Below are 27,638 nucleotides of genomic sequence, written 5' to 3'. Positions count from 1 at the left end.
CCAGCATCATCACCATCACGCACGCGCAGGTCTCCAACTCAAGCACGCGCAGACACAGCCTGCAGAGCAGCCTTGACTGCAGTGCATAATGTGGCACTAATGCATTCATTATAAAAAAAGGAAAAAGAAAAAGTGTTGCAGTTAATAAAGGGGAGTGACAGATGTCCTGCACTGGGCAGGCCGAGAGCGGTCGTTTGAGGGAACATTATCATTTTATCCGCCATCAAAGTTTCAAGTATGACCTGGATGTAAACAGGAAGTTACTTTCTGTATTTCATGAAAATGAAAATGAAAGGTTGAGAATAATGTGATAACAGGTAATGTACTTGACTCCTTCCATTCATCCATCCATCATCGATCTTTCCCTCTTCTTTTTCTAATTCTGGAGAGCGGAACATTCCTTCCCCCTTCGACTTCCTCCACTTCTTCTGAGGGATACTCCAGACTAAATCAGAGATATGATTTTTCGAGTGGGTCCTGGGCCGACCTCAGAGGCCTCCCCCCCCCCCCCCCAGAGGGACATGCCTGGGGAACCTCTAATGGGGCAGTAGCTTCACTTTGAGGCTCTCCCAGATGGTTGAACTCCTCACTGTATCGTGGAGACTGAGGCTTCACCTTGCAGAGGAAGCTAATTTCAGCTACTTGTATCTGCAATCTAATTATTTTGGTCATGATCAAAGCTCGTGACTATAGATGGTAGGACTATAGACTACTATGTAAACAGAAAGCTTTGATTTATAGCTCAGACTTTGTTCAACACATCAAAGAAAAGAGGAGGCAAAGCGTGGGAGTATAGGAATATCTAGACCAGAGAGCTTTATGCTGCAGCAGCACCAGTACCCCATGATCAACTTACAGTTAAGAATCAATTTCACAAAAAATGGTCACGGTATGGGTAAAACAATCACAGAACAAAAGAAAACTGTGCAAAAAAATTGTCCAAAATAAATAAACAAACACAACTAAACCTATTGACAATATGTTGTACTACATATTTGGCTGCTGAAGCCATCAAGTTGCTTAGCAGAGCAGCAGCATCCCAGCCAAGATTGTTTTTTTTTTAGGAATGCACCAATACCAGTGTCAGTATCGGGTATCGGGTCTGATACTGCACGGAGTATTTGTTCTTGTGACAGCTCCCCCGATACCCGGCTAGTATTACGTGACATCATCCATCAGCAACATTGCTCTCAGGCACGCTGAGAGGACGAGCAATGTGAGTGTTTGAAGATTGTTTAGTTGAAATGACGTAGACATAGTGACGTTTGGGCCAGCGGAGCAGAATGCCCCCATTTTAGTCCCATTGGGCTGCAACAGCAATAGATGTTGCAATATCTATAGGTTTACATCACAATATAGTCTGATGTAAATCCAGCATCGAGTCTGATCTAAATCCTACGAGCAAAATACATAGTAACTCATAAACACAATAAAGGTTTGAGCTCTGGGAAGGCAAGGCAAGCCTTCTTTGTATAGCACATTTTAGCAGCAGTAATAGACATGTACAGTTGACGATGAAACATTGAATAAAACCAAGAAAAAGGTGCATATGTACAACAAAACATAGTACAGGGAGCATAACAGCTTAAAGGTACAAGAGTTAAAGATACAGCGCAACACATTCTGTCTGACTGAGAGGCAGCAGGAAACAGAAAAGATCTTAAGTCTGGTTTTAAATGAACCCAGAGTGGAGTTGGCCTGCAGTTTACAAATACAAACTAAAAGCAGCGTTTACATGTGTGGTTGTGTCTCTGGACAGGAAGCAGGTTTGATCAGACGTCCTGAGAGATCTGAAAGGCTCCTAACAATAGAAGACGTATTCAGATTCCCAAACCATTCAGATATTTGTGGATCAGCAGTAAATTTTGTATGACAGGAAGTGCAAAGACCCAGGATTTGGACAGATGTGGTCCACTTTAGTGGTGTTTGTCAGGACTCAAGCAGCAGTGTTTCGAATCGCAAGGATTAACTTCTATAAATCCCACTGAGACGTCAGTCTTTTATTTCTTCAGCTGTCTCCGTGATTATTCTAATGCGACTGGTCAGACTCGGGACAGAGTCCATGACACCCTCCCACACCATCACACCAAGACTTCCGACTCTGTCGCTGATTTTCAACCTTACAGACCGAAGAAGAGCATTTAAAAATGAATCTCTCCTCTTTCCCTCCAAAAACCACGACATCCGTTTTGCCTTTGTTAAGCTGAGGAAAATGTCGGCAGGTTGAAAGGTCGACCTGCTCAATGAACTGAAAGTGTCTTTTTTTTTTTTAAATAGGACTTTAGTCTGAAAGAGTGACGTCAATCTGGGCGACTAATAAAAAAAAATCAAACTCCTGAAATTCTAACAGGAATTCACTTCTTAGTGACTCACTACTGCCACTGAACGCACAAAAGTGGCATCACCACTGTAATATTTTTACATAAAGAATCTTTAACAATAAATCAATTTCCTGCAAAAGATTAATGCAGTTCTATTCTAGGACAAAATGTTGCAGCTAATATACTATGTCTCACCTAGAGAAGCGGGCTCCAGATGATATGAGGGAAAAGAAAAAGGGGAAAGAAAAAAAAAAAAGAAAGAAAGTTGCAGTTGTGTTTGTGTGCTGGCTGTGGGTGTGTGGGTGTGTTGCGGGTGTGTCCGGGAGGCGACCTGCTGAGGAGCACTAATGACTTTGTGCCTGTGGGGGGAAAAAACAAGGGAGGAGCAAACACAGAGTGCGGACCTGAATCTTGTTGGGAGCTGCGGAAAGAGACGGGAGGTTGAAGGGGGAAAAGCCCTGAGTGTTTCCAGCGCCTGTCTGCGTTCTGTCTCTCCGGCTCCTTCACTCACTTTCACTGAAGCTGCAGCCACTGGGACAAGAGGAGCTGCACGAGTTCCTGTACCAACCCTCAACTTTAACTCTCTCCTTCTTGTTTTGGAAGGGGGACTTGGGGGAGAAAAAAAAAAAACCTACGGAACGGGCAGGAAAGAAGAGAGAGAAAAAAAAGGAAGGGGAGGAGAAAACAACAGCAGAATCGCAGCTCATAGAAGCATGAGTCCCCTCATGTTCCTGCTCCTTCTTCTGCTTCCATATGCGCTCTTCTCCTCCTCGACGCGTAAGTACCACCGAAGCCAGCAGGCAGACTGGAACCTCAGCCGCTTGACGGCTGGGAGAAGATGGGAGGTGCAAGTTTGTTGTCCTGGAGAACATGGCATTAAACCCACTGAACTAGTTTATGGTTGGAATTAATAAATTATGAAACTGTAATAATAATAATAATAATAATATTCACAACCCAAAAAAGTATAAGTAATCACAAATCTGTATGAATGGGTGTACTGGAGGTGCAAAGTGTCAAGTTGGGAACTGTCTGTCTGTATGATGCAACAAACTAATGGAGATAAACCAAACACAAGCAGCTTCGCGTTAAAAAAAATAGAGATACTTTGATCTTTCAACTGAATCCACAGTGTCTGGGGAGGTCCAGGTTGTGATTTTAACAGTGTTTGTCTCAAATGTCATTTATTAAATCAACATGCTCACATGGAATATTTTGTACCTTGTAGTACTGAATAATTACAATTAGTATCTCGCAGGAGTGGAATACAAGTATTGAAATCACTGTTATTAAGTGACATGTTTGTTTTACTATTGTGTTAACACATGTTTTAATTTAAACTTCATCTGGATTTGCATTGGCTTTTCTTCTTTTTAAAGAAAGAAAAACTGTCTGAGAAATGTGTTTTGTGTTGCAGACATTAACTTGGAATTAATGCCTGCTACTGAAAATGCAAATTACATGTAGATGCAATGTAACTGAAACTTGTAGTAGTTGAGAAGAGTACTCAGAAAAGTACTCTGTGTTTCATTATTTCAAACTATGGAATTTTAATTTGTGTTCAATTAAACCCGTAGTGTTCATACAAATCTTGGTATACCTTCGACCTCCAAGCAGTTTGTCAGGATGGCAGTTATATATGTATTTATTTACCTTTTAATTGTTCTGTTTATCTCAGTGTTTAATTTATTGCTTTATGATTGTGGTTTTGTTAAAGCACATCCTTTTGGAAGTTGATGATGATAATCAGGGAATAGCAAAATATGAAATGGACAACTTACCTCTCATGACGGTGTGTGTGTTTGTGCACGATCTCAGCTCAGGCATTATAACACAATTCATTTGGGGATTCTTACTTTCTGTTTTGATGTGATTACATTAGACTGCAGCCAATTTACAATCTTCAAAACATAATTTTTATTATTATTATTATTATTATTATTATTATTATTATTATTATATTTAAAGCTTTCTCAGCTAATTATATTCTAATTGGAACATTTTCTATCAAAATAATCCAACATGCAGTCATTAGGGGCGACTTTGTGCCAACTGCTGGATTAGGCTGAAAAGAAGCTCTATTAGACGTGGTGGTGATGCAGCCAATGAACTGAAATAGTTCATCAGTGCTGTTGCATGAAGGAGACGTGAAATCATCAGTGTGCAGAATTTTGTTTTATCACAACATGAAGAAATAAGCTATTTTATGTGTCGCAGGGAAAAACATGAGTAATGCATATTATTGATTATATTTGTAATTAACATGATATCTGAGGCCCAAAGGTGAAACCTCTGTCATGTCGTCACTGATTTATCCTCGGAAGCTAGAAAAGGTGTCGTGGCGCATATGTTAGAGAGTTTATTCATCGGCCCACCTGCTGCACGGTTAATACAAGTCTACATGTTAACTCGCGTATCTGTAAAGAGGAAGGCCAGTGGTAACATTGAAACACACGGTGAGGAGGGGTTTCCCATGGGAATCAATCATCGGGGCAAACTTTCTGCCGCAGAAGGGGTCACGGTATGGAAAAGCATTCAAGGATTTTTACAGCCAGAACCGGGGTGACCTTTGTGAGTGAGCCCACTGAGGCTCCATAAATCCACTTCATTACTGGGTCATAAATATGTGCTGAGCTGCTGCTGCTCTGTTGTGGTGCAGTGTACACACGCACGCACGTACGCATGCATGCACGTACACACACACACACAAATAGATTTTCTCGGGCCAGAAATTTGGATTTGTACGATTTCTTGTCAGAAATGCTACAACTTCTCGTGAGTCGATTCCAGTGCAGAAACAAATCAAACGGGTCAGAAACACGAGCCCACAAACAGATGTTTGTTGTTACTTCAGAAAATCTAAATTATAGGCATGCTGGCATTTTTTTTTTTTTTTAGAGAGAATTTTGTTAATGCTGGTTAATTCACTTGATTTATATCATGGGCGTCAATGATTTGGCCCAAGGGCTGAAAAAAAACCTGCCCACCAGAGAGAGGGCCTAGTCTGACCAGAGAACTGACCATGCAAACTGTAAAAAAAAAATCGCTTTTTCATGTGCTGAGACATCAGTGAAGCACCGGTGGGAGTTTATTACCGTATAGTGCAAAGAAGCATTAGCATTAAAGCCGTACTGTGCTGAAGGCTGCAGGAATCATGTGCCCTGAAAAGCGTTAGTCGAAGACAAACACTGGCAGATAGGGGTCCTACAGCCTTAATGTACAACAAAAGCTAAAAGTCATTTGTTAAAATTTGGGGTGCAACACAATTCAAAGATAAAAAAAATTTGAGCTGTAATTGGAGGACACGGTTTTGGACAATTCACTCTATTTTGAGTTCAGAGTAATTGTTGAAAATGGTATGACGTTAAAACTGCCTTCATTTTCTCTCCAAATTCCAACTGGTTCAGGTTTTGTGTGAAGATATTCAGTTAAATGTAGACGGTTTCCTAATGTTCTTAAAATTTATGGGAAATCCTTGTAGCGTCAACTTATAAGTTATTCTGCAATAATTCTACGGGGCCAGTGAAGATCACCCTGGAGTGCATGAGACACCTCTGGTTCATTGGCTTATAATCTTTAATCTGTGTGTGTGTGTGTGTGTGTGTGTGTTTCTCCGCGGTCCAGATGTAGCAGTCATCTCCCCTCAGGATCCCGTCAAGCTTATTGGCTCCAACCTGACAGCCACATGCACGCTGAGCCCCGAGCTCGGCCTTCACGCCGGCTCCCTGTACTGGACGTTGAACGGGGCTCGTCTTCCCAGCAGCGCCTACAGCGTCGTGTCCTCCGGTGTCCTGAGCGTCTCCCTGCGCAGCCTCAACGGCTCGCAGCAGCAGTCTGGAGACAACCTGGTGTGTCACGGAGGAGATGGACGGGTCCTGGCCGGTTCTTGTCTCTACGTGGGCCGTAAGTGGAGGGGGTTTTTTCTTTCTTTCTTTTTTTTTTCAAAAGCGTTTTGGGATGTGTGATTTTATCCTGGTTTATAGGATGAGAGTAGCGACCTTCTTGGGTTTGGAAGGCTTTTCAAATGACAGACCTACAAATAATTGCTTAATTTGTGTGAAAAACCTATTTTATTACACTTTTATTTTTAATATCTGGCAATAGACTGCTAATTTGTTTGGAAAATATTCCTAAAATATATAAGTTCAACATTATTTGTGTCTCTTTTATTTAAGGATTAATGTATTTTACCTGGTATGTGAATTTCCCTAAAATTTGACAGACATCACAAATGTGGAAAAGGCAGTTATATTTCTTTCATGGGTTTAATGTTCGAAATGGGCACATAAAATGAAGATTGACATTGGTTTATTTAGAATTTGAGTGATCGTATTCAATCAACAATATTAATAAGTAAAATCATTGAGTGTGCACGTTGTAACCTTCCAAAAGCTGAGCTTGTTTTGGACAAAATTGTAACACATTTTTTAAAATAGTTACAGTAGCTTATGTTTAAAAAAAAAAAAGAATCCTGGTGTTTCATTATATAAACCCCAGAAGAGCAGAGGTGAGGTCACATGTTCTCACTCCTTCTTCACAGCTCTCAGTGAGTGTAAATCTATTTGGACTCACTCTGTTTTGTGTTACTTCACATGTTTTCTTTTCGTCCTGTCCAGTGCCTCCTGAAAAGCCCGTCAATCTGACATGCTGGTCACGCAACACAAAGGACTTGAGTTGCAAGTGGAGCCTGGGTGGGTCGGGCGAGACCCACATCCAGACCAAATACACCTTGAAGTACAAACTGAGGTGAGCGTCACCCCGCCCAGCATTCTGCAGGTAGATTAGCAAAAAATGAAATCCGCCTTTCTGGGAAGCAAACCCCAGTTTATTTGGTTTAATGTGTTTATTTTCAGGTGGCACGAGAGAGAGAAGGAGTGTGAAGACTATGGCACGGGGAACCAACGTTACTCCTGCTACATTCCCCACAATATTGCACTCTTCACGCCGTATGAAATCTGGGTTGAGGCGACCAATCAGCTGGGCTCAGCTACGTCTGACATCACCACCCTGGACATCCTTGATGTAGGTGAGTGACGGAAGCTTGTCTGTCAATTCGCATTACTATTTTCACCTAATATGTTCATTTACATTTCTCTAGTCTATCTTGTTTTTTTGGTTTTTTTGGGTGTGTTGTTCTCTTCTGTTTTACATTTGCTGTGCTCGTGGCAGAATAAAGGGTCATTTAATTTTTATGATTGACCCCGTCCAAAAACATCCAACGCTGTGGGTTCAGGCGAAAAGAAATTACTTAGTTGTAAAAATGTAAGCACATAACAGATGACTTTCAGGTAATGACTTCACACGTATCTCCACTTTTAAGTTGCCGTATCAGACACCTTCTTGTAATTTGTCCAATTCTCCTGGAAGACACAAAAAAGTCTCACGGCTTCCAGTGAAGAGCAGGTTTCGAAAGCAGTGTTTTGTTGTATGTGTGCGAGAACATCTTCTCTTTTGGATTTATCCTCACTGAGGGAGAGATAATTCTGAGGCTTGGAGTGGGTCGGTGGAGACGGAGGAGGAGGATTGATGCCATATGTATGATGAACTGCTCTGCTATTACAGCAGAAACAAGAGGCTCTGAGAACATTTGAGTGAGCTCTGCTTTGCTCTTTGGTTTCACGCTGAACAAGTAACGTACGTCGGCGAGCGAACCGCTACGCACAATGCCAGTGGAGGCAGCAAACGATGCAGTCACACAAACAGGAAGCACTTAAACGGGACTTTTAATAAGTTTCCTGACTTTCTTTTATGCTGTTGTCCTCTTTATCTTCCCCTCTGTCTTTATAGCACTTGAGTTGCTTTATTGCAGCAGGTAAATGTTTTATTTAGCGCCAGCAGAGGGTACAACATCCTCTCCCAGAGAGTACAGCCCGGTCCGATCTAATGCCTACCAGCCAACTGGACGACCCACAAAGCCAAGTCAAACTTTTTATTTCTCAGGACTATGAATACATTCATCCATCCACTGTTCAGTCAGGGTCGATCATTTTATTATTACTCAGATAACTGTTTAACATGCCTTATCATGCCTATAATAATCTGTCTTTGACATAATGACGGCACAAAAATAACTTTAAGTCCCTGGAATAAAATAATAAAAGAAAAGAAATGCCTCTTTTTTGTTAAGTTAATCAGAACACAATAACAAAATAGCAGCAAACTTTTCAAGCCACAGTGGACTAATAAGAGAATAAAATCATACAGCCAGTTAATGGGGAATTCGCTCGCTCCGTCTATTGTGAGCATTATCAAGCCGCAGCCTCCCAGGATTACATCACAGGCAACAGCGACTGCAGCATCCTCTGCGGAGCGTCAGTCAGTATAAACAAATGTCTAATCCTTGAAGAATATGATGAAAACTGACATTTTCACGAATTTCTGAAATGCTTCGGACATGGTGTGGAAAATAGATAACTGTGGGGAAAAAAAGTAGTCTTACTCGATGGAGGTTGAACGACTTGCATGACAGCCACTCGCTGCCTGTGTCTCCCTGTGAGTCGAATCCATTTACATGCCTGCCACTTTGCTTTACAGCGTCAAAGGTTTTCCGGTTTTATTTTATTTTTTTCAAAAACGTAGAAAAATGTATTGTTTGTGTAAAAAGAAACCACGTCTCTGTTGTTTCATGACTCACACCACATGCTGCTGTATTTAGAAAGCTCCCGGCCTCATCTATCTTCACTATGTGTACGGTGAATCTGCTTAACCCTCGTCCTTGTCCGCGCAGTGACCACCGACCCGCCCGCCAACGTGCAGGTGAGTCGTGTCGGCGACCTGGAGGACCAGCTGACGGTCCGCTGGGCCGGCCCCCCCGAGCTCAAGGACATTCTGTTTAAGGCCAAATATCAGATACGCTACAGGCTGGAGGACAGCGCCGACTGGAAGGTGGTTCACACGTTCACACACACAAACCTGCTGTGACTTCAGTGGCTGAAATGTTTTAATCCAATGAACGAAAAGTTTCTCCCGTTGCATCTCCCACTTTTAGATTCTACCTTCGTTATAAAGCAAATCTTGCATAAAAAAAAAAAAAAAAAAACGGAACTGCTACGAGCAGCTGGAAAATTTAAGAGCCAGGCTTTGATCCAAAAGTGCAGAAGTGGAGCTTTTAGAAACTGTTACTCTTTCACACTGTTTCTTTGATGTTTCCCAGCGAAAGCTTCTTATTATTTCTCCGACGTGTACATACACAGGGCACTTCTTTGAATTCAGGCTTTTCTATTGAATGACATTAAGCAAATAATATTTAAATGCACTTGAAGCCATTAGTATCCAGACTACACCCGAGATGAAAGCAGAACAAAGCTGGAGAAAGTGATTAGAAAATATCCTTTTAATGTGTGCTGCAGAAACATATTTATACAAAACAGCACAAAAAAGATTTAGGCACTAAAAATAAAACCAGGCTGATTTTTAAAACAATTTCTTTAATGGGCTTTGCCTGTAAATCAGAACCAGATCGGTCGTTGCATTAGCTGACTTTTTTTTTTTAAGGTGTGAGGCAGATCGGTCGTTCATTCTTCATTAGTGGATTTAATAACAGTGTCCAGTCTCTTCGTGTTATTCCAGACAGACTCATGAGATCAGGGCTCCGTGGAGGACATGCCATCTGTTGCAACATTAAGTCAGATGCTACTGACTAAAGGTCGATGCTAAATGTCATGCGACAGAATAACTTTAGTATTTATCGGATGATGGATATAATTGCATAGAAGCTTGAAGGGTGTATTTATCAGAAGCCCCACCGTACAAGTTAAATGCTTGAAATCACGCGACCACGATCTTTGAAATACTAAAACAACTGTGTACCTCGCTCCCAGATCCACTGATAGATTGGTGTCATTTAAAAAAAAATTTTTTTTATTATGTCAACAAAATATTGTCTTTGAATAACGTGTTGTTTCCATAGCAGTCGTTTACAAACTTCACATCAACATCAATCGAGGTTTTGGTAAAACTGTGTTGGCAGTGTTAGTACCACCCCTTAAAGCCACTCTAAACCTTTCATTTTAGAAGGACTCTTTTGAGAGAGTAACAGCAAGTTATGCCATTAAACCATTAATTATCCTCCCTTCTTTATTGACTTCTGTCAACTTCATTATGGATGCCACAACTGTTAGCTGCTCCAGTCGTTTCACTGCGACTCAGATCCCCCGAAACAACCTATATGAGGTCACAGTTTTACTCTTATGTCTTATGATTGGTCCACTTTGTATTTAGTGTACATGTATGCTACAGTAATGGTGCTTCCAACAGTTTAAAATAGGATTCCCATGTTGCATTCACTGATTTTATTTCCCCTCTTTGCCAAAAATATCACATTTTCAAAAAGTGGACCTCTGCGTCTCTATTTTTCACACCCTCCGTCTCAATCTTCTCCCTCTTCCAGGTGGTGGACGACGTGGGTAATCTGACGTCATGCCGCCTGGCCGGCCTTCAGCCCGGGACTGTCTACTTTGTCGAGGTGAGGTGCAACCCGGTGGGCATCTTTGGCTCCAGGAAGCCGGGCATCTGGAGTGAATGGAGCCACCCGACTGCTGCCTCCACACCAGGCAGCGGTACGTATATATATACACACACGCTTCACAACATGAGCACACACATATACGAGCAGGGACACGGAGCGAGGCAGCTGGGCAGTTTACTGGACGTGGGAGTTGGGAAAACGTGTCCAGCATGACTTATCTGGCAACGCTATACGACTCTGAGCCCCGATGCCCATGGCTTACACAGTCTCAATTCTTTTTCCTCTGCTAGATCACGTTACGTTACTGGGACCGCAGTATTTCCGTTGACTAATTATTATTATTAAATATCATTCATTAAAACTAATCAACCCCCCCCTAACTAAGTTGAAGGGGTGTCAGGGGTCTCCCTTCATTCACAGAGGAGTTTCTCTGCTTTTCTTTGGCTGATGACGGCCACAGTAACACAGAAGTTCACAAACAAACAAACAAACAAACAAAACAAACGATAAAGATGAAGTTAGATCATTTGTTGATGATATAATGTTTGCAAGATGTGACACTGAGATGCACCAAACAGATTTTTACCATTAGACATTCCGTGGTTTAACTTTTCAGGCAAATGCGACCGATGGCATTCATTTTATTTATCCGAGCTTCACAAACTGGCAGAAATAAACTCACCGAACAGTTAAAACTCCAGCCCACGTCCTTCCTCTGCTCGACTGCCTCATGAGTTTAATGGTCTTTAAATGTTTCCCAAACATTTGTGGTGCCCATAAATCTTGACCATTCGTTTCTTCCTAATAATCAACCTTTCAATGCCAATTAAGGCCAGAAAAACAATGTTCTTATCCCTTGATTCCACATCCTGAACAAGAAGATCCGAACCGCATGTGACCCAGAAGAAACTAAACATCAATAGGCTTCAATAAGCTTGATACCTTGATAGAGATCTCCCAGCAGAGGATTAAAGGGAACTGCAAAGAGGGGGTGAAAGGGGTGGGGGGGGCATTTGATAGATTTTTGTCGTGTGCTTCAAAGATTGATCAAGTTAAAAAGCCGGTTGTCAGTCCGTGGCACACACACAGGACCTATAAAGCTTGAGTGGAAGCAGGTTTGGGAGCAGATAATGAGTTACATAGGTTATGTGGTATTTACTTCCCAGAGGGAGGAAGTCGTTATCGAGCTCTGTTGTTTGCCATAAAGAATTGATTGTGGCAGACAACATTTCCCCGACTAAGTCAAACACCGGTACGGTCTGTCACTCCTTCAGTTTAGGACATTAAACAAGAAACATCTCTTCATAGGAAAACTGTAGCAGTGCTTTTTTTTTTTGTTTTATTATTATTAGTAGTACTATTTTTCCATGATAAATGTTCACTGAAGAACATGATGTTCTATATTCAGAAGTATTCAGACTTGTTCCATCTTGAATATGTTAGTGTTGTTTGGTGGAAAACTCAATTTTAGGTTAATCAAGAATAATGTGAGCCCCATTCATCCATAAAAATGTTTTTATCTTTTGTAATGTACCAGTACATTAGTTTACAGTCTTGCTGAGATGTTCTTTAACGTCAATACTTTGAATTGTCATGCTTACACACTAAGTAAATAGGATGCTTATCTTATTTATATTCAATATTTTCTGCTCATCACCACACGATTGTTAGTACTGTAATGTGAAAATGACTGTGTGAAATGTTGATAACGCTGATCTTGAAAATCTGCAGATACGTGAACTCAAAACATTGGTTATTGGTAGTTTTCCTTAGATTTAACATCATTTCATTTTAGTGCAGTTTCATCAGTGTGTCGTTTAATATAACGCTGCATCAACACAAAGCAGCCACCATCTTCTGATGAGCATTCTCCAAAACTTATCAGCAGACGATTTATTGCATATATACATATAAAAATGACATATTCATTTCCAAAGTTATGTTTCTAGAGTTTCTACTTCCTCTCACACATTATCAGATTTGTGTGTTTCTGCTTTATGTATTGCACTCATATACTTTAGTGTGTTTTAGTGTAAAGTTCAAATATCAAACATTTAATTTGACACCAGCGTCAAACAGCAGCTCATGCATCAAACAGCAGTCTGAGCCCTGATTATAACCTTGATGCTGCCTTCTCATCCCTTACTTCCTTCACCGTCTCCCTCTCTCTCGCTCTCTCTCTCTTCCGGTCATCTCGCCCCTCCTCCCCCCCGCTTTCCTTCCCCCAGAGCGGCTGCAGACCGGCTCATGTGATCCGAAGCCCGGCGAGCAGAACTCCACCCTGCGGCGGGAACTCAAGCAGTTCTTCGGATGGGTTCGCAAGCATGCGTACGGCTGCAGCGGCATGTCCATCAAGCTGTACGATCAGTGGAGGGTGTGGCTGCAGAAGTCGCAGAGGGTGCGCAACCAGGTAGGTAAGCAGAATCTGTCTCTCTACATCTTCTTCTTCTCGGTCGCCTCTGCCGCGCTGCATCCGTGTCCCGAGCTGAATTCCTGACCCTGCCTTCGTCAGGCATATGGTCAGCATTTTCACAAAACACAAGCGGGGGGGGGAGGGATCGCCCTCTTGAAAAGTTCCAGTCTGGACTTTATGATCAGGTGAAATGCGGTTTCGACTTTACAGGCACAGAAGTGGGGAGACATAAAAGTAGATATGCTCTCAGTCAAGCACTCGGGTTTTATTACATATTTTAATGAGTGGACTTCTGATCCTCAGCTGATGACCACAACAAAGAAAAATGAACATATAAATGCAATTAACAGCCCGCCATAATGTGTTCCTTTTGTGTTTTGTTTGGTCTTGGCGTGAGGATCCCATTTCACTAAACTTAACTCGAGGGGGCCCCGATGGCACGAAACGGCATCAGGATCCTCGTGTGTTCATGTGACTGTGTGAAGAGTTCAGACCCTTCAGCCGCATCCTTCTGCAGCTCAGTCCTCGGAACTCACAGAAACCCTTTCGCCCAACTCGACTCGATTAGCCGAGCAGTCTACGGACTCTTTTTTTTTTTTTTGTCGTTGTTGTGCATTATAGGGCGTAAGCTGCTGCCTGAATAATGTCTTGTTTCACAGTGTGACAGGTTGCCATTGATTACCCTGCGAGAAAGGAAGCTGGAGTCTCAGAGCTCCGCAGAATAACAAAGAGATGATGTAAAAAGAGAGAGACAGCAGGGAGTTTGGGGGGGAGAGAAAAGTGGCAGCCAGACAGAGTGATTGTGATTACTGGAGATAACAGTCTTTTTTTTTTTTTTTTACTCTTGCTGAATTACCCCAGTACAAACCATCTGCTTTTGTCTTTTCAGATACGACAAGACGATAACTCATAGCTGAAGCACTCGGCACGGCTGTGGTGTTTAATTCAAGAACAGCATCGGGGATAAGTGGTCCGGAGAGTCCCAGCTGTGCGAGAGGTCCAAGTCCCCGCCTGAGGGACACTGCAGTGGCTGGAGTTTAAGGAGCCCGAGTGGGAGATAACTCAAACAAGACAATAACCCCCCCCTCCTTTTCCATAGTCGATCCATTTCTTAGATGTATTTGCAATAACATAGAATATTCAGGTGTATTGTAACGCCCGATTTATTCTAGGAATGACAGTCTTTTTTTAATCTTAAGACAAACACTTGAAAATCAAAGAAAATTAAGTGACGTTATTTTTAGGCTCATTATCTCTATTAATAATACATCGGTTCAAACAGACCGGACATTGAGGAATTGTTAATGTAAAGATAAAAAGTCAAATCATCGATCAAGAGGCCATTTGATCTCACGGGAGTTTTAGCTTTTTAATAGAAATGTACATACTGTTCTGTATCTAGCCAAATCTTTGTACAACACTGTTAATTGCTTATATTTTTGTATACTGACTATTTAAGGGGATGTTACGTCTAACTTATCGTCTCATACTGTGTATAATGTAAAGGTCAATTATTCAAAAACAAATGTATTTGTTTAAATGTTTTATTTTTATTTAATCATACATGTTATCCAGTAAACAAAGACCATTGGACGAAAGTCTCAAGCTTTTCAACTTTTTCTTTTCAAACAGTTCAATCCAACGTAAGCAGAGTATTTTCTCTCTTTTTGTGTTGATTCAGGCAATAACACCAACACATGAGTACAGACAGAAACACATCAGGCCAAGAATGTAAAAGCCCCCCCCCCCCATGGGTGGGAATGAGACTGCAGCATGGAGCAGGGCGGGGCCGGGGGGGAGATCAATAAGTGCAGCTGAGGAGGAGTCCAAGATGGAAGTTGCAGCATACAGAGTCGACCTGTCAGCTCTGCTGTCTGCTGATGTGAGCGGCCTGGAGCGGAACCCCCCCGGGAATTCCACCGTCAATCACTCTCCTCTGAATCATATTTAAAATCCTGCATGATCTCGCTCAGGGCCTCTTTGTTCTTGATGATTCTAGACGTGGGGAAGAACACAAGACACGTTTTAATTGCGGGCTGCGGCGCTTCCTTTAAGGTTTTCCGGCGCACGGAAACCAAAAGTTTGCTGGTATTTGAATGACGGGCAGTGAAATTAAGAGGCGGTTTCGCTGCCGGCGGCAGGTTGGGAAGCAAGTGGACGAGCGAGCGGGTCAGAGGGGGGGGTCGGGGGGGGGGGGGAGCAAAAGCAGTGAGCGCGGTTAGCGGTAATAGCTGCTCTTACTCGTGCTTGATCTCCTGAATCTTTTCTTGACACTCCTCGTCCTCCGGGTGATCCTGGGCCTGCTGCCTGGCCAGCTGCAGCTGGGCCGTCTGCGGAGAGGGTACTTCACATAAGATTTATGCAAACCACACATCATGCAGAGGGACAAACGAAAAGACAGGGGGGGGGGGATGAATCCGGGGATAACAGGAACTTTAGACGATCACTGGAAGAAAGATGGTTAATATTATGGCGGCCTATAAAACTTCACACAAAAGGGCAAAGCATCACTTCTTCATGGCCAGCTGTTCAGGAATGTGGGCAGCTACATTTACACCTCAGTGCGACTCCGTCCAGCCGTCATCACGGACACATTTCACATCTCTTGACTTCCAGAAGAGCCACATAAACGGACATAAATTATTTATGTTCCGACTAAATAGCGCCCACGGTTCGGTCCTGAACTTTCTCTCATCAGAAGCTCAACACAGATTAAATCCACCATCACTGTACGTTTTAAAACGTAGGATATTTGACACAATGTTTAATAAACTCCGCTTTAAACTGGATAACAGCTGTGAAATGTTTTGCAGACAAACTCTGACTCCTTGTGGCGAACGAGTAGAATTGTTGAACACGACGGAGGGGGATGAAGTATGTGGGCTTTAAAACGCTGTGACACTGATTAAAGGCAGCACTGTCTGTATTCTACACTGAAAATAAAATTTAAAAACCTAGGCAAAAGGAGTTTAGCTCATTAAATACTAAGTTGGGGAAGGACGGGGGCGGCAGTTGCAGTAGCAAGAACACTTTCCACACTTTCAATCCTCGTGTTTGTGTTTTTTTTTCTAATAATTGTACAACAATTAGATTATTCCCCTCCAAAACGCACTCTAACTGAAAGTGCAATACGTCTTGCGATTTCCTATTTTGAGCATAGATGAGAAAAAAGAAAAGGGCCAAAAATAAGTTAAACAACTATCAGAGAAATCCAATAAAAGAATAGAACAATTTTGGGTTTTTTTGGTTTAGATTTTTGGAGAATCAGATACAGAATTTTAGTGGACTTTTCTCTTCATTTCTTTGTTGTTGTTTTTTTTTACCATCACACAGTACATGCACATGGGAAAAGTCACATATTTTACTCATTCTTGTTGGCCTCGATGGCACAGAATCAATGTTTCCACCTACCAGTTCCAGTTTCTGCTTTTCTTTGCTCTGCAGTTTGTCGATGTGCTCCGAGAGGTCTGCCCGGTCGAACTCGTGGTGCAGTCGCCCCTTAATCTCCAGCACTTCCTTGGAGATGCCGCAGAACGCCTGCGTTATCTCATGGACCAGCTGTCGGTAGTGGTCGAAGTCATATTGAGGGCCCGTCCTCAAGTAGGCCTCGTGTCCCCTGGAAGGCATTCAGCAGCCAAAACAAGAAGACAAACAAGAACGAAAGAAGAAAAAAAAAACATTCTCTTTGAGGTGTAGAATTTAAAAGAGTCGTTTGCATGTGTACTTTAATGATGTGACCCTGAAAACGGGAGGGGGGAAAGTGACTGTACAGAGGACAGACAGGAGACATAAAAAAAAAAAAAGAACAACTCAAAGAGGATTATGTGTGTGCATGTTGTCATGCGATGGTCCAATGACTTAGATTTATCCTTCTAATAAATGTTTTAGTCCATCCACAACAGCTTCAGTGGATCTTGGACCTTTAATTTCAATGTGTCTTTTTTTTTTTTTTTTTTTTTAAAGACAGCAGAGGAGAAAGCAGTTAAACACACAGTCCAACGTCTCCCGCATGGGGTTGCAGTGAAATCTGCGTGCTCAGGACAAGCCGTCCTCACAACGTCACAGACTTCAGTGGATCAAAGTGACGCGAGGTGAGTGCAAAGAGTTAAATAAAAAAGGACAAAGATGCCAATGGTTGCATCTGCGAAATGAGGGCCTGGTTGCTAAAGAACTTGCCAAGAGTAATGATAACTGAGAGGCTGCTGGCAAGAAAAGCACTGCAGGAGCATCAGTGCAGGGGGATGCAGACCATCGCTAGCACCCTGAACTCCGGGGGGGGGGGGGGGGGCTTCGTGTGAATCATGGTGAAATCACCACAAAGGCTGAAAACCCTTTGCTCACGTGACCCAACGGTGGCCCAAACGCTGGGACATTAAGAGAGAAGGAGGCAGCTGTAATCAGGAAGTCGGCTCTATAGTTCAGCCTATACTGTATATGATAAATCTAATATCCAAGTTAAACTGGCTCAAATCATAATAACAACACGTTTGCATTATATTGTAAATTTAGAGACCAACAGTCATCTGTCAAAATCTACTCAAGGTTTCTGTTTCATTACTTCTCTCGTACACGCGGGGCATTGTTTAAACACGACGATGTGAGTGTTTAGGTTCCAAACTTACTCCTCAAAGAGCCGGTAGGTTTCTACTCGTTCAGACTGAAGATGATAAAACCTCTGGATGACAGATTTAAAGTCAGTGTGGACCTGGAGGGGAGGGAGAGAACAACAATAATAACAGTCACAAACGGGTTGAGTCATCATAGATTATAGCCATATTAATCTAACTTAAATGAAAATCTCAACTCCTCCATAGAATAATTACAAGCTGAAGTTACCGACATGATTCAGAGTCTGCTGTTGACTTAGCCTGTTAGCCTAGCACGTGTTAAAGCCTCGGCATCGAGGCTCTGGGACTCGAACCATCAAACACTCACCATGTCGGTCTGCCCGGCGACGCTGTCGGTGAGTTTCATCGCTTTAAGAAGGGAACATGTTTGATATTTCATGAAGTTAGGCCGTTGTTTTGCTCTACCATCTGATTCAGCACCACGCTCACGCTACAGGAAGTGACGCTGCGTGTGAATCAGTTGTCTTCAAAATAAAAGGATTCATTCGAAAACACCTTGGAATTTTATTATGAAAAAGTAGTTACTGAAATGTTTCTGCTTTTTTGTATTGCTTGCAAGATTTCTTTCTTGCTTTTTTTTTTGCTTCTTGTTGTTGTTTTTTTGTTGGTTTTTTTTTGCAATTCTGAACAAGAATGTATTCGCAGAAAAATATAATTTTGGCTCTTATAATTATAATAAATAACATGGATATGGATATGAGAAGGTGGGAACAGCCAGAAGATGAAGACGAATACACATTAATAAATGCAAAACATCTTGCTTCTTTTAAAATTAGTAATAAGTAATAAAAAAATTTATGAAATTGTGCCAATGATGTTTATTTAGAATATAGATTGAGCAGAAAAAGTTAGAAAGCAAATGAGCAATTGTGATGCACCTGAAGGAAAATGAAGGACAATTGTAAAATGTACCTTATAGCATGCTCTATTACAACAGTAAAAAAAAAAGATAAGGGTAGATTTGGTTCAATCTCACCATTATTATCCCATTAGATGTTCAGAGCTGTATAACTGTAACTGTGTTTTGTCTTGGTTTGACTCTCATTAGGACTTTCCAAATAAAAACCTTTCTAAATACAAATGATCTATTGTCTTTTGGTAAGATCTATTATAATTTACATATCATCTGCTGCTGTTGGTTCAGTGTTTTTCATTAAGTCCAAATGTATTGTAGTCATCACTCTGACATCTCAGCATTTCAGTGAACTTTATTGTTCAGTCTGCTGATAAGATTGATGAAGATGCTGTTTACTTTATGTGACAAATTAAAAAAAAAAAAAAAAAAAAAAAGTGCCCTGCCATGATAAAACTACTCTGAACTGCTTTGTTGATAACTCAACCTGACTGGACTGGGATTTGTGGATGGAGACATTCTTTACACATTGAACATTTATCAATCTCATCATTTCAATTTCTACCAAAAACCATAGGTTTTACTAAAAGTTGGTTCTTCCTTCGTGCAAAATCTTTCAACAAATTAACTATTGTGAAAAATGAACTTACATATGACCCTTTAAGTCCACATAGATCAACTAAGACCGAAACCAAATTATTATTTACTCTTTTATTAATTTAAGGTGTACTATCACTTTTTTTTTTTAAAGCAATAAATAAGCTTATGCTGGATGACGCTTTACAAGCACTGCCATTTAAACCATCGTGTACCATTGCATTTAATAACATCTGTCGAAACTGGCCGCGGTCCAGATTTGCACCTCTGCTGAATCAGACCGTGACCCATCAGCTGGAGACTTCGGCGGCCCATCATCTGCCTGCTGTTTCGTGGGATTAGAAAGCATTATTCCAACATGGAGGAAAAGGGGTCGTAAAGCTACTACTGTGCAGACGCGGGCACTCCCACGCCTCCGGTCTCCCCCCCGCCGCTCATTGGTCCATCCAGCCTCTTCAGCACCACGCAGGCTGAACAGCGACACTCCGCCGGGGCCGCTCGCTTCCAAAACCGGGGGATGATGCCGCGCCGCGTACTATGCCCAACTTATGGCTCCATTTAGTGGATTTCATTTCGCCGGCTGCCGTCACTTCATCAGCCCGACGCGATGCGCCCACGATCGGATTATCCGTAGATCGCTCGCTCGCTCGCTCGCTCTGCTACGGAACATCCCGTCCCCGGCGACTTCTGACTGGGCGACGAAGGAAGAAGCGGCTTCTGGCCGTACGCGGACGCTCGGATCGACGGGCTCGGGCTTGCCTCGCCGTGTCTCCCTCCCGTCGAGTCGACAGGCATGACGGGCTCTGAAAACGCAGCCGCTCGGGTTCTAGGCAGCACCAGCACCAGCACCAGCAGCCCCACATGCCCAGTGCCGCATCAACAAGCACCGCCGCCGCCACCACCCGACCACCGGGTCCCCCATCCGGAGCACCGGTGCCCCCCGACCGCCCCCGGACGCCTCTTGTGACATGACATGCTCGGCGCAGGAAGACCGGGATCAGAGCTTTCGGGCAGGAGCGCAGACGGGCCAGGCTGCACCCGAAGACTGGTGGTCTATGCAGGTTGGAGTCGGGGGGAGACGTACAGCCATACCTGCATCGGGAAATACATGTGATTCGTCAATAACCTGCACGGGGTTGTTTCTGCCTGTGTCGGGAGTTTGGAGCACGGTGTGACCCCCCCACCCCCTCCAGAGCAACCACTCTGCTGCCGGCTCATGCGCTCACACGCCGGCTGGGCGGAACCGGGACCATCCTCTGCCCTGTCCTGACCCCCCCCCCCCCCCCCCCTTCTCCTGCTCACTGAAGCCTTACTACTGCTGTTCTGACTCGAGGCCCCCCCGGAGTGGTAGCACCCACGGTTGCCTTACATTGTCATCTGATGCACGGCCACATAAGGTTGACCCTGGTTGAGCTCCAGCCCGCGGCGCTGTCCCCCAGAGCCGCCGGGCTCACTTGGCTGCTCCTGACCATCACCTTCACCTGCACAGCCATGGGATGCATCCAGAGCATAGCCTGCAACAAGTCGCGCATCAAGCGCGAGAACATCGTGGTGTACGACCTGTCCGCCACCATCGACCACTGCCCGACGGTCATCGAGGAAAACTCGCCCATAGTGCTCCGGTACAAGACGCCCTATTTCAAAGCGTCGGCGCGGATTCTGATGCCCCCGATTCCGCGCAACGAGACGTGGGTGGTGGGCTGGATTCAGGCGTGCACGCAGATGGAGTTTTACAACACGTACGGAGACGTCGGCATGTGAGTTCACGCCGCTCGTAACCTGCGCCCCCTTCCAACCCCCCCCCCCCCCCCCCCCGCTCCCCTTTTTTTTGGTTTGCTCCCCCAGTGACCAGGTTACAAGAAATCAAGCAACACGGGATGCGTGTGCGCGCTCTGTGCGCTCAACAGAGCGTGTCCAGGCTCGCGCGCCACGCTGAGTCTCACGGAAGGAGCGTTGGCGCGCGCAGCAGGTTAACGGTGCTGGTCGGCCTCCTTCATTCAAACGCCCACCGACAGATTCTGTTCCTGTGACTCTGGCACCCAAATAGAAAAGCTGCTATTAGAGGAGCTTAACAATAGTTGCTGCTGTCACACTGAAAAGTGTGTGTGTGTGTGTGTGTGTGTGTGTGTGTGTGTGTGTGTGTGTGTGTGTGTGTGTGTGTGTGTGTGTGTGTGTGTGTGTGTGTGTGTGTGTGTGTGTGTGTGTGTGGTACCCACCCCAGCATTATCTCGAAGGATTATCCGAGGGGGGTGTTTAGTCCTGCAAGTGTTTAGGGTGGGAGTGGGTGTCAGAGTGAAGAGGGGATTGGGGTTGAGGTTATGGGTGGTGGCATGAAGACCAACACAGATAAATGGAGGGGGGATAAGGGGGACAGTAGATGACAACAGTGAGCACAACAGAGAGATAATCCACTCTTCAGACAGCTGCTCGCCCTGGTTTTGTGTCTGGAGATTTAAAATCTCGCTTGCCTCACAATATTTAACATCTTGGATACATAAAAAAAACCAAAAAAACATTTGTGTTCAAGTACAAGCTGTAGTAAAGTGCTTAGCACTAGTAAAAAGTAAAAAAAAAAAAAGTAAGTAATAGTAATTAATAAAAAACTTTTCTTTTCCTTTAGCATTTTCAAATGTGTCAACACTCAGACAAACTTATTTTGTAAACAAAGTTACACGGAGAGCAGAAATCGCTCTTAAAAGAATAAATCTTGAGGCTATAAAAGTGGAACTCCAAGGCTTTGTATTTTCATTAAGATTGTTGTCAGACAGTTTTGAATGTAGTGGTTTTGACAAGGTGTTAAGTATCAGTGTAACTGCGTTATAATTGCCGTTCCTGTGTCCCATCTTCATAAATGTGGGTCTGCTGTCACCATTGAAACAGACATGCAATCTTTAGTTGAGCACTTGAAATAGTTCCAAAACAAATGACAAATGACTGAGTTTGTCTTTGAACAAATCTCACAGTTGACAAGCGTCTTCCTCCGTCGTTAAACTCTTTTGTTTGTTCAATCTAGTGATTTCCTTGCATTGTCTTTGCCCATTTCCTTAAAATGGGTATGAAAGGTACTCTTGGATAAGCTTAAAGTCTGTCCTCGGTTCAGAACGCACAAAGTTGTCCAAAAATGATCCGGTCAGACGTCGGCAAAAATGTAACCTTATAGTTAATAGGCGACTGACAGTCAAGAGATATTTTATTTCAAATCTACAGTTCCTCGGGTCTCATGCTTGTTGTCCGCCTGCAGGTCGAGCTGGGAGCTGCCTCAGCTGCGGGAGGGTCTGGTGAGAGCCATCAGCGACTCAGACGGCGTGAGCTACCCCTGGTACGGAAACACCACGGAAACCGTCACCATCGTGGGGCCCACCTCCAAGCCGTCGCGCTTCGTCGTCAGCATGAACGACAATTTCTACCCCAGCGTCACCTGGGCCGTGCCGGTCAGCGAGTCCAACACGCCCTTGCTGACCAACATCAAGCGGGACCAGAGCTTCACCACCTGGCTGGTGGCGCTCAACACCACGTCCAGGGAGAAGATCCTGCTCCACACCATCAAGTGGAGGATGAGGGTGGACATCGCGGTGGAGCCCTCCCTGCCGCTGGGCTCCCGGGCCAGGCTGGTGGGCAGGGTGCACCAGGACCAGCCGCGCGTGCTGACCCGCATGGAGCCCATACCGCTCAACGCCATGGGGAGGCCGAACGCGAACGACGCGCAGGTTCTGATGTGGAGGCCGAGGAGGGGCCCTCCGCTCGTCGTCATACCGTCCAAGTAGAGCTGCCGGGACTGTCCTCTGAGGACGTATCGCGCTTCGGCCGGATGGAAAACTCAAGGAGACAAACAGAGACCCGCCTTCTGGCTGAGACTTAGTATTTACCGTTAACGGCACAAATCGGAGTTGCAAGTTTTTTTTCGTTGTGAACTCTCCAAGGGGGACGAAACGCCTTAATTCCCCAACGATGCCTTTTGGTGATCCAGAAAGTGTGTCCAGCTTCCTGCGTTTGGTGCTGGTTTGGGTGTGTTTGGTACCCAACACACGTGAGCAAAGTGTTGTGCATCTCTGGCAAAAAAAAAAAAAAAAAGATTATATATATATATATATATATAACGCCATCAGTGCTGGGATCTAACACGAACCTGTAGTGTAGCTCTTCAAGCCCAGAGGGAAGAGTTCCAGCCTAAATACAGTTTCAAAAAAAAGAAGATTTTCAGCCTTAATGATGATCTAAACATAGCCTGCTCTGTACTGTATACTAAAGTGCTGTGTAGGAGTTTAACTGAGGAAAGGTGTTCGGTGTCGAGGTCGTGACCTGGTCAGACGATTCGGCGGTTCACACAGTGATGGAGAGGCACGAGCGTAAGACCAAGCCGGGCGACGTGAGCGTGGCCGTGCAGGCACGCGTGCATGTGGTTGTATGTTTTTCTCCAGCGGAGACCCAGGGTCTGGACCAGGCTTGCTGCTGCCGCTGCTGCTGCGTTACACCAGACTGCCTCACAGACGAAACACGCCGGGGGCTCTCGTCCACGATCATCAACACACCGTGTGCTCGTTTCGAAACATTCTTCAACCTACATGCATCCTCAGAGCCGCTTTTACTTTGACAAATGTCAAGAGGTACGGAAGACAGCACCTCGGATTCAGTCGTATCCGTTATTCAGTTGTTTTTTTTAATTTGTAATCACAAACGGCCTGTCCGGCGGCGCCGCAGAGCCTCTCCCTCCCTGCCTGCCTTTCCAAAGCCAGAGATGCCTGTGCTGATGACAGCCTTCCCAAAATGAAACGTGAATTTTTCTACCCAGCGTCCCGTCAAATCAAGTTCTCTGAGGTGGGAGAAGAACGGAGCTCATTTCAAATTGTGAGATATAACAATTGTGTCTGCCTTCAGGGCGTACAAGAGACAAAATGTCTTTAACTTCTCAGAATAAAAGAAGAGAGAGGGGGGGAGGTGGGAAGGGGGGGGGGGGGGTGTGTGTGAGGGGGCCCTCAGGCTATACAAGGGATCACATCACTCAGTTTACAAAAAAACAGAGCCTCGCAGTAACTTCTTGTGGTGTCGCGCTGCGAAGATGAACTGTATATAAATTACTTTTAAATGATCAGTCAGTGAGATTTTTTTTTTAATTAATTAATTTATTTTCTTCCTGGTCCATCAACTAAGTGGAGGTCAATTAACTTTCGTCAGCGGTCATCAAAGCTTTTCAAAAATGCCACGTCGTTGAAAGAAGCAGAACGGTGTTGGAGTTTACTGCTCCAGGTCAACATGCTCACCGCAAGTAATGTCACATGCTTCTGAAGACAAATTTAACCATCTTGGTTCAGTGAATGTGCGAGGGACGCTTTCAGGGGTGAAAAGAATGCAAGGAGGAAGATTTTCTTTGAAAAGTCCCTTTTGAAAAAAATAATAAAACGTGGGACTAATAGTCAATGTTTACTGGTAAAATTTAAATCCAGCTTTGCTTTCAACATGTTTAACTTTATTCTTTATTTGTTATCAAAATATATGTGGCATCCGGCTTTTTATTGCCCGAGTTTGTTTTGGCACCATCAAAAGAGATGAGGCCTTGTTTACTTACATTAATGCATCATAAATCATACGTTTGCTGTATATTACATATATAAATATTCAAAGGGAGTCCAATGGTGGTGGAGGCTGCAGTCCCTCTGAAAACACAAGTGAAACAGCTGATCACAAACTTCTGTTGTTGTAGATTTCAATCCCAACTGTTTGACTTCAATTCTCTAAAGAAATTAAGAAAAGGAAATCTTCACCTTGTATTATTTCTCCTCAGTGTGGCTCTAACGTGTCCTACAGTCACACAGCTTAGCACATTAAGAGTCTTGATATTTGGTAAAAACAGCCAAGTACCTCTCAGGCTGATGATAAGACTCTTTTTCCATTCACAAATATTGGACAAACTGCTTAATGAAAAATAAAACACCAAAATAGTTATAATTTATGCTCAGGGTGGCACGAAGATCGTCACTACATTTATTGACAATCTATTCAAAAGTAGAAAAGACGTTTCACAGAGCAACCAAACTATGGAACAAATCTGGTGCCATCAGAGACTGAATTATTAATATCATTACTGATCTCATTTACATTCAAAAGTGAAATAATTTGATATAAATCTGAATTTAATTGAGAAAGAAATGTGTTTTTAATACATTAATTTACCTCCTTATCACCCTCATATTATTCTTACTGAAATATTAACTATGTGTCTCAGTACAAATGATACTAACTTTGATATGCAGTGGAGAAGATCAGTGAAAATCAACCCGATTTGATTACAGGGACACCTTCTGCAGAAGTTTCAAATTTAAATGGGACGTTTCAAAATTCTAAGATCAGTAAAAATTTGGAGACAAGGGGCTTTTGGAAATAACTTGGAATTTCTTTAGAGATATACGCTGTGATTCATTTACTAGGTCATTTTAATTTAGGATATCCCGTTTATAATCCAGTTTTGAGTTCAAATTCAGCTTCGGGTGGCACAGAATCTGTTCTCTGCATAACCGCTGATCTCATGGTGGCATTGGTGAAAAAATCCCTTTAAATGCTGGTCCAGTATTTAGTTTACACAAACATGCAGACTGTTGTGCCGAGATGTTTTTGTATCGTGTGTATAAAGGAATCGTCACAACTGAAAAGACAAACCAGGGAGCAGCTAACGGCACATTTCACATTCACTGTTGGGGGAAAATGCTGTGTGTTGTTTTGCAGGCGGGTCTTTTTGCCAGTGAAATAGATTAGTAGATTAAAAAAAAAAAGAAAAGAAATACAGCTCACAATGAACTGCTGAGCTGGTACAGATGAGAACTAAACGAAGAGAGATGGATGATGATGCAACCACGCGATCGTTTCCCCCGTGCTGGTCATTACTCTTGGTGCAAGCCGAACGAGCCTTCACACACACACACACACACACACACACACACACACACACACACACACACACACACACACACACACACACACACACACACACACACACACACACACACACACACACACACACACACACACACACACACACACACACACACACACACACACACACACACACACACACACACACACACACACACACACACACACACACCTCATCAAGAGCCACACTCGAGCCACGACCACCAGGAAGGACTGTTGTGCCTGTGTTAACCGTACGCCCCGACACACACAAACAAATCACGCCGAGGGAAAGGAATCTGGATAAAGCTGCCGATTGTAGCCGTGTCACAGAAGCAGTTTGTGATGCATCCCGCCGGCCCACGCTGACAATCAAGGGGAAAAACACCTCGAACAGCACTTTTAAACCAACGAGTGAAGGAGATCTTCACTAGACTGGGGGATTTGATTCAGAAAATTGGGCTTTTTTGCTTTCCCCCCCCCCCCTCCTCTTCTTCTTAGTTGCAGTACAAAGTGGGAACTCCCTAAGATGAAAGTGTTTCTACTTTGACTACGAGGTTCATCCAGTCCACCATTGATGTGTATTCGGGCCTCAAGTGTCTTTATAACAGTCACAGCTGTGCCTGTGAAGTGGAGGGCGGGCCAGGACACCGGGAGTTTTAACCCATCGGCTACCGACTCGTTCCCGCTGACCCCCGTCTGACGCAGTTGATTGTCTGGGAGGCGACCGGGCGATGGGAGTTTTACAGTGTTACGAGATGACCCGACGTGAAACTCTTGCCGTGTTACAGTCCTTTGTCTCCCGACTGTCTGGCTTTTTTTTTTGCATGCAGTGTTTTTAAACTCATTAAAAGAAATGCCGAAAATATCAACGTTGTGAATCCGTCCAAACACACCCTTGGGTTTAGTGCAGCGCAGGTGGAAATCACACGTACCGACGACGTGGTGTTTGAGGCGTGAATGAGCCCGAGTCAATTAAAATATACGAAACCAGACAAAGGTGTAAAAGCTTGAAATGGGTACGAGGTGCTGTTAAATCATTTACATGATACAGGCGCATCGCAAACGAGTAGAATAACAAAAGAAAGGTAAAGGTTTCCAATCAACTCAAGCTGTTCCATTCATTTCAGGTTTATGACATCAACTGTTTCAAGAGATTTCATTTTTATAGATTCTTCATAATCTAAGCCTTTATGACCTGGAGATCAAAAATACACTATATGGAAATATAGTGTGATATTTCATAAGAGTAGATGTTGACAGCTGGCAAACAGAACAATTAGATCATCTGTGTGTGTGTGTGTGTAAGATCTATTGTGGACTGCTGAATCAGATAAAAAGCATTATATAAGTATTAAGTAGCATAAGTATATATTATTTTAACCACAGAAAAAAAAATCTCTTAGTTTGTCATATAACAATAATTAACATTTGATTGTTGTTATTGTGTCCCAAA

General features: G+C 43.5%; 3 protein-coding genes across 4 annotated transcripts; 2 read left to right on the top strand and 1 right to left on the bottom strand.

Moving 5' to 3' along the window:
• The first annotated feature begins 2,852 nt into the window (after positions 1 to 2,852).
• On the top strand, positions 2,853 to 14,223 carry crlf1b (cytokine receptor-like factor 1b). 2 transcript variants are annotated; one of them, XM_080506865.1, is made up of 8 exons: positions 2,853 to 3,098; positions 5,946 to 6,224; positions 6,938 to 7,067; positions 7,175 to 7,347; positions 9,049 to 9,206; positions 10,711 to 10,879; positions 13,017 to 13,202; positions 14,091 to 14,223. In XM_080506865.1, the coding sequence occupies exons 1-8, from the start codon at positions 3,035 to 3,037 to the stop codon at positions 14,105 to 14,107; spliced, it is 1,176 nt and encodes a 391-aa protein (XP_080362991.1). In that variant the 5' UTR covers positions 2,853 to 3,034; the 3' UTR covers positions 14,108 to 14,223. The 2 variants fall into 2 exon arrangements, with proteins under 2 accessions (XP_080362991.1, XP_080362990.1); XM_080506864.1 differs by having other exon boundaries at positions 13,017 to 13,198; positions 14,091 to 14,213.
• Positions 14,128 to 18,293, bottom strand: rex1bd (required for excision 1-B domain containing). The gene is made up of 5 exons (XM_080506866.1): positions 18,137 to 18,293; positions 17,824 to 17,906; positions 16,613 to 16,817; positions 15,443 to 15,531; positions 14,128 to 15,196 (listed from the first exon to the last, which is right to left on the bottom strand). The coding sequence occupies exons 1-5, from the start codon at positions 18,206 to 18,208 to the stop codon at positions 15,124 to 15,126; spliced, it is 522 nt and encodes a 173-aa protein (XP_080362992.1). The 5' UTR covers positions 18,209 to 18,293; the 3' UTR covers positions 14,128 to 15,123.
• Positions 18,294 to 20,659: 2,366 nt separating this feature from the next.
• fam78bb (family with sequence similarity 78 member Bb) lies at positions 20,660 to 23,043 on the top strand (the record flags this gene model as incomplete). Its single annotated transcript, XM_080506265.1, has 2 exons — positions 20,660 to 21,036; positions 22,521 to 23,043. 2 exons carry the CDS (start codon positions 20,660 to 20,662, stop codon positions 23,041 to 23,043), a joined length of 900 nt encoding a protein of 299 aa, XP_080362391.1.
• Between the last annotated feature and the right edge of the window lie 4,595 nt (positions 23,044 to 27,638).

Source organism: Blennius ocellaris, assembly GCF_963422515.1.
Source record: "Blennius ocellaris genome assembly, chromosome: 12".
NCBI classification, from domain to species: domain Eukaryota; kingdom Metazoa; phylum Chordata; class Actinopteri; order Blenniiformes; family Blenniidae; genus Blennius; species Blennius ocellaris.
The sequence above is the reverse complement of the archived record's forward strand: the minus strand, read 5'-3'. Positions and strand labels throughout refer to the sequence as shown.

Coding starts and splice junctions, on each gene's coding strand:
- rex1bd (XM_080506866.1), bottom strand. CDS start 18,208: ATGAAATATCAAACATGTTCCCTTCTTAAAGCGATGAAACTCACCGAC. Junction 16,818..17,823: donor ACCTACCGGCTCTTTGAGGA/GTAAGTTTGGAA, acceptor AATGCCTTCCAG/GGGACACGAGGCCTACTTGA. Junction 15,197..15,442: donor ATTCAGGAGATCAAGCACGA/GTAAGAGCAGCT, acceptor CCCCACGTCTAG/AATCATCAAGAACAAAGAGG.
- crlf1b (XM_080506864.1), top strand. CDS start 3,035: ATGAGTCCCCTCATGTTCCTGCTCCTTCTTCTGCTTCCATATGCGCTC. Junction 7,068..7,174: donor ACCTTGAAGTACAAACTGAG/GTGAGCGTCACC, acceptor GTTTATTTTCAG/GTGGCACGAGAGAGAGAAGG. Junction 10,880..13,016: donor TGCCTCCACACCAGGCAGCG/GTACGTATATAT, acceptor TCCTTCCCCCAG/AGCGGCTGCAGACCGGCTCA.